Source organism: Haematobia irritans, unplaced genomic scaffold (genome assembly GCF_050003625.1).
Source record: "Haematobia irritans isolate KBUSLIRL unplaced genomic scaffold, ASM5000362v1 scaffold_10, whole genome shotgun sequence".
Taxonomy (NCBI): domain Eukaryota; kingdom Metazoa; phylum Arthropoda; class Insecta; order Diptera; family Muscidae; genus Haematobia; species Haematobia irritans.
Window position 1 is genome coordinate 780,436 of NW_027445688.1, and position 6,830 is coordinate 787,265.

At 40.4% G+C, this 6,830-nt stretch overlaps 1 protein-coding gene across 1 annotated transcript; it reads left to right on the plus strand.

Annotated features, from left to right (window-relative positions):
• The first annotated feature begins 233 nt into the window (after positions 1-233).
• LOC142242405 (uncharacterized) lies at positions 234-5,591 on the plus strand. Its single transcript, XM_075313989.1, has 2 exons — positions 234-4,136; positions 4,269-5,591. Exons 1-2 carry the CDS (start codon positions 234-236, stop codon positions 5,589-5,591), a joined length of 5,226 nt encoding a protein of 1,741 aa, XP_075170104.1.
• The last annotated feature ends 1,239 nt before the right edge of the window (positions 5,592-6,830 follow it).

Here is a 6,830-nt window from a genome sequence, read left to right on the forward strand (position 1 = left end):
GAGTTTGTTTTAATGCGTAGCGCATACACTTGTCTTGGAATTTATTAAGTCAACAAATTTCACTTCGACCTTTGTGACTAAATATATGAGTTTGGGATTTCAATAATAAATTCAGTTACGAGTTGTCCTCAAGTTGAGATTTTCTGACTACATTTGTCGCTTCGAAATTTGGAGGGAGCGTACATATTTATTCTAATATAAACAGTAGTACCCTCTTTTAAAGTCATTGTCCGATGGCACCTACTGTCACTCCCTCCGACTCAGGGGCGAAGGTGTCGGAGGCTGGGGGTTCAGGAAAGAACTCAGCCAAGAGCTCACCAACACAGGACAAATTTCTCTTTGACTGTGATTATTTAATCACTTTCTGTGCCTCATTCGAACAGGCAGATGTCGCGGATCAGACCGACTCTGTCCTGGAAGTAAAGTTGGAGGATTTGGAGAATCGATGGCAAAGACTGCAAGCTACGTATGAGAGCTTAATGTTATCTCCCGTTTCTACAAATTCAAAAGACTTTAAGGAAAATGCCAAAATAAACTTTAATGCGAGTTCGGAGGCATATTACACCGCCAGGGCTCAAATTCTCGACATTCTGAGAATATCTGGCGGATATACTCGTCAAAGCACTAGACACAGTCTAGTCCCCTCGTATATTCCTCAAAATCCGTATCAGCCTCAGGATTCGGCTCAAGAAGCATCGAACAGTTTTATTAAAGTTCCGCCTTGTGATACGGAGGTTTTCAAAGGAGGATATGAGGAATGGCCGTCATTCCGTGACATGTTCACGGCGGTTTATGTTAACCATCCCAAATTGACAAGAGCTCAGAAACTGTATCACCTCAGGAATAAGACAAAGGGGCCTGCGGGGGCAATCGTGAAACGTTATACCCTTTGTGACGAAAATTTCGATATCGCCTGGAATGCTCTTAAGGAACGATATGAAAACAAGCGCGTCCTAGTGGACAAACAATTGAAACTTCTTTTCGATATTCCCATGGCTTCTATTGAAAATAGCGACTCCATACAAAAAATTCATTCATCGGTTAATGATTGTCTATGTACATTGCGAACTCTTGATGTGGAAATTGAAAGCTGGGACCCTATATTAGTGTATCTAGTTTCGACAAAATTGCCCGACGAAACACTCTCTCTTTGGGAACAGTCTCTCAAATCTCATCGTGACCTTCCAACATGGAAGCAGTTAGATGAGTTTCTGGTTCAACGATTTGAAGTGGTAGAAAGAATATCTAGCATAAAGTCGACAAAAAATAAGAGTACTGTCTCTTCACAAAGGAACGATACTGTTCAAACCTACCACTCTCAAGAGAAATTGAACTCAACTTGTTCCCTTTGTGATGCCCAACATACGATAAGGGATTGTCCTGAATTTCGAAAATATGGCGTGCAGCAACGCATTGATTTTGTCTATAAAAATAGAATATGCGGTAATTGCCTCTCCCCTTCTCATCTCAAAGCGAGTTGCAAAAGTAAGCATATGTGTGTTATTTGCAATAAGCCACATCACAGCCTCCTTCATTTGAGAGCAAAGCCCGAAGGAAAAAATGGAAAAAAGGTGGTGAATCACACCCCTAAGGCAGTGAAACAAAATGTTGTTGAAACACTACCCTGTAACTCGTCTCAAATTGAAAGGCCCACCACATTAGAATCGCCAAGCTCGTCTCAAGTCCAAGCTAATTTCGCTTCAAATAGCGACATGATTTTGCTTCGGACAGCTTTAGTTCAAATCGAGACTTACGATGGTTTGGTAACCGTGCGGGCATTAATTGATCCCGGGTCTCAGAGAACTTTTATATCAGAAAAGGTTCAGAGGCGTTTGAAAATCCCTACCACTAAAGCTCGATTCGAAATTTTTGGAATTTGCGATCAGCGACAAGTGTCGGAAAAGGAATGCCATCTAGTCATTGTGTCTAAAAAACATGACATCACATTTAAGGTGTCTGCTATTGTGGTACCAAAAATTGCTAAGCAACTTCCTTCACAGTCATTTGAAATATATAATCCTTGTGAGCTTAAGGATTTAGAATTGGCTGATCCTTATTTTAATAAATCTGCCCAAATCGACATGATTTTGGGAAACGACTCTGAGAGATTTATAAATATTGATGGCATAAAAAAGAATTTATGTGGGAACGCATCAGCATATAATACTATTTTCGGCTGGGTGTTAAGTGGTCCAATGCGAACAGAACTAGTGAACTCCTTTTCAACAAATGTTATTGAATCTGAGGATGTGCTAATCAGTGAATTATTAAGGAGGTTTTGGGAGCAGGAAGAAATTCCAAACATATCTCACGCCTCCGAATCAGATAGATTTTGTGAAGAATTTTATACGCGCACTACCACTCGAAACCCAGATGGACGTTATATGGTGCGGTTACCTTTTAAGAAAGAATTTTCCGGGACATTGTCTTTGGGGTCTTCCAGATTTCTCGCCTTGGCTCAATTCCATAGAATGGAAAAAAATCTATCGAAAACTCCCGAGTTGCAGAGTCAATATAACTCTGTTTTAAATGAATACATTACTCTAGGCCACGCTGAGGAGACTTCCCCTCGTGAAATGAATTATGAGGGAAATTTTAATTCTTTTTATCTCCCGCACCACGCGGTAATTCGTCCAGAGCATAAGTCTACCAAAGTACGGGTAGTATTTAATGCGTCTCGTAAAAGCAAATCTGGATATTCGTTAAATGATGTCTTACACACAGGACCGACTTTACAGACGGATTTGACGTCTGTCATTCTGAATTGGCGAAAATATCAATATGTGTTTTGTGGGGACATTACGAAAATGTATAGGCAAATTTGGTTGCATCCTGGCGATAGGGCCTATCAACGAATACTTTTCCGAAATGAGTCACAAGGTCCGGTACGAGATTTTCAGTTAAACACTGTCACATTTGGCGTCAATTGTGCACCCTTTTTAGCTATCCGCACTCTTTTACAACTTGCGGCTGACTCTGAGAAATCTTTCCCTACTGTCGCAAGTATTTTAAGACGTGAAACTTACGTTGACGACGTGTTATCTGGAGGGTTTTCCATAGAGGATACGATTCGAAATAGAGACGATTTAAGAACGGTTCTCAAAAGTGCCGGTTTCCCACTCGTTAAAATTGCATCTAATGACCCTAGGCTGCTTTCTAATATCCCACAAGAGGATTTATATGACAGCGATTTTCTACGTTTTCACGAATCTAGCTCCACAAAGACTCTTGGAGTCAGGTGGAATGCTCTCACTGACACTTTCAGTTACACTCTGAATTCTATTCAAGTTTGTGAAAATACTACCAAGCGAAAAGTGCTGTCGACGGTGGCTCAGCTATTCGATCCTGCGGGATGGATAGCACCCATTGTAATCCGTTCAAAGATTTTAATGCAACAACTTTGGTTAGAAGGACTTGATTGGGATGACGTCCTAAGTTCTGATTCTCTGGCAAAGTGGAAAAATCTCGTCTCGGATTTGAATCATATTGATTCGGTTTCAATACCCAGATGGTTGCAATACTGCCCATCAGATACCATCGAAATTCACGGGTTTTGCGATGCGTCTCAGTCGGCCTTCTGCGCATGCGTTTATGTTCGTTGTAAAACATCGAAACCTGTTGTATATTCCAATCTCTTACTTGCAAAAAGTAAGGTGGCCCCCCTAAAACCCGTCTGTTTGCCACGTCTGGAGCTTAATGGAGCCTTTTTATTGGCTCGTCTGGTAAATTTTGTTCTTTCGACTTCCGATTTTAAGATAAGTGGGATTACAATGTGGACTGATTCATCAATTGTGTTGGGGTGGCTCGCCAAACCGCCGTGGACATGGGAGACGTATATAGCTAACAGAACTTCACAAATACACGATTTAGTTCCAAAAGGTGTTTGGAGACATGTTGCTACATACGATAATCCCGCAGATCTTGGAACAAGAGGTTGTAAACCTTTGGATTTGAATGGTAACTCATTATGGTTTCACGGCCCAAGTTGGTTAACCAATCCTCCTTCAAGTTGGCCCAAAAGAAATCCCCTCGAACCTCCTCACATAGGAAAGCGTAGACATGTTGATGTTTTACATGGGAGTGTTGAAGATACCGATGAATTGGGTAGATTTTCATCATACTCTAGGGCATTGAAAGTAATGTCATACGTTTTCCGATTTTATAATAATTGTAGAAGTCGAATCCACTCAGTTCCCAGACTTTTGTCCCCGATGCTCACTCAAAAGGAGGTAAACGCAACAAAATATCGATTAATTTCTCTCGCGCAGAGGAGATTTTACTTTGACGAATTCGAACATTTGAGCGAATCAAAACCTTTGCCAGCAAAAAGTCCCTTGCAGTGTTTGAATCCTTTTATTGATTCTAATGGAGTCCTTCGTGTGAACGGAAGACTCGTTGACTCATCCTTACCATACAATGAACGTTACCCTATTATATTACCCGGAAATTCCCGTCTCTGTCATTTGTATCTCGTTCATTTGCACCACTTTCTTGCTCATGGTGAATGCATACTGATGTGTCGTATGTCTCAAACCGAATTTTATATATCTCGTCTCAAGCCCAGAATAAAGAGCATAATACATAAGTGTAAAACGTGTATAATTTTCAAAAAGAAGCAATGTGCTCAAATAATGGCTCCATTACCACCAGAGAGGTGCACAATAACACCCCCTTTTCATATCACAGGCGTCGATTTTGCAGGACCCTTTGAAATCAAAAGCTCGTGCTTACGAAAATCTCCACTTTTGAAAGGATACGTGAGCATTTTTGTATGTTTTGCCACAAAGGCAATTCATTTAGAGCCTTGTTCTGATCTATCAACGGCAGCTTTTGAGGCGGCCTTTTCTAGATTCGTTGGGAGGCGAGGCCTACCCAGAAGGGTAGTTTCAGACAACGGTAGAAATTTCATTGGTGCAAGTCGCAAAATGCTCAAAGAATTTCGTACATTTATCATAGGGGCAGCAAGTGATATAGCTCAAAAGTACACGTCTCATGGATTTGAATGGCAATTTATACCTCCTTATGCACCACATATGGGAGGTTTGTGGGAATCGGCCGTAAAGAGCTTCAAGCATCACTTTAAAAGAATTGCAGGAGCTCATCGTTTTACATTTGAACAATTCGCAACAGTACTGGCTCGCATTGAAGGAGTTCTTAATTCAAGACCGATTTCATCAGTTTCAGAAGATCCAACAGACTTAACGGCGCTTACCCCGGGCCATTTTTTGAAAGGATCACCTATAATGGCCTTCCCAGAGCCAGTCACTCAAAACTTGTCACTTTTGAACAGATGGACGAAACTTAAAGCTATACATCGTCAGTTTGCTACGAGATGGAAGGAAGATTATTTAAAAGCTCTCCATAAGCGATACAAATGGAAAAACTTGACGAGTAACCTGAAAATTGGCGACTTAGTGGTCGTGATGGATGATTTATTACCCCCTAGCGACTGGAGATTGGGAAGAATTGTCAAAACACATCATGGATCGGATAATAACATTAGAGTTGCTGATGTCAAAATAGCAAAAGGTGTCATTACGAGACCAATTGCGAAATTGTGTTATTTGCCATTAATGGATGAAATTCCATAACACAGTTTAACAATATTTACTCATCGTTATAGGTTTCATCTCCTCTCATTTATCACGTCTATATTTTTTATTATTTTTTTTTTCTTTCTTTTTTCAATTTCATTGGCTAGGCTCATTATCACTCAGATCAATAACAATTTCTCTATTACAGACAATAAATTTCAAAAATGCGCATTCAAGACCTATATAAGTGCATGGTTTGCAAAAAAAGACACTCCTTGCGGTTTTGCCCAAATTTTGTGATGATGACCGTTGCTGAACGTAGATGTGTGGTCCGCAGTTATAACTATTGTCTGAATTGCTTGGCCAGGAGCCATACCGTTGATAATTGCCAGTCGTCCGATCGGTGTCGCAAATGCGGGTATGAGCATCACACTATGTTGCACCCCAGAAACGTTTATAATATTCATCGGAGGCCCAGTATCCTGCAGCGACTCGATTCAGTCCGTGTGCGAAATACTGCCAGTCAACATAAACGCCAAATGACGTCCAACACTAGAACTAAATGGATTCGCTCAACTAAACGACGGGCCGCAAGGCGTCCAGTTGCACGACCAAGAAAACACACATCGAATCCAACGACTAGAACACACAATGCCCCACAGCCAAATCCCAGAATATTGTCTGAAGCAATTAAATCCTTGGCCACGGTATTATGCGTATCGGCGCACAGTGCGCACGGCGGGCGGCATGGACAAATTTGAATTTGTCCTTAATTTTTGAAATTAACTTCTTTTTTTTTTTACTTTCTATTTTATTAAATGTACATCAACATTTTTTGTATCCATGAATTGAATAGAAAAGTACTTATTTTGTATGTCCAGTTTGGTAACTTTTCCCTATTGTGAATTTTGTATCTAGCTGAATAGTTATCGAATTAAACTTATTGTGAATTACTTATAAGTCAAGAATTAGCAACATAGGCTTAGTGGATAGAACTTTACATGCATTTGCCCACTCTTTTTTTTACCTCCATTAAGGTGAGCATCAAATCGTTGTTCTCTTCTCAATAAAACTGAATTTGTACATCACTTCTTACACTCATTCTTGGTTTTCTTTATATTTTTGTCTTTGTGTTCCTCTCGAAATTAATTCAACTTATTATTCCTCATTCCTGAGAGGAATAATCTGATGAACTAACTTGTCATACAGTCCACTAATACTCATAGGGAGTTCCATGTGTTGACGTCTAGCACACTGCGCTCTCGATCTCATCACTCCCCTGCTAACGCCGATTTG

What these genes read in the sequence shown, in the direction of transcription:
- LOC142242405 (XM_075313989.1), top strand. Translation starts at nt 234, where the DNA reads ATGGCACCTACTGTCACTCCCTCCGACTCAGGGGCGAAGGTGTCGGAG. An exon ending in CATACTCTAGGGCATTGAAA is followed by an intron (nt 4,137 to 4,268) that starts GTAATGTCATAC and finishes TCTCTCGCGCAG; the next exon opens with AGGAGATTTTACTTTGACGA.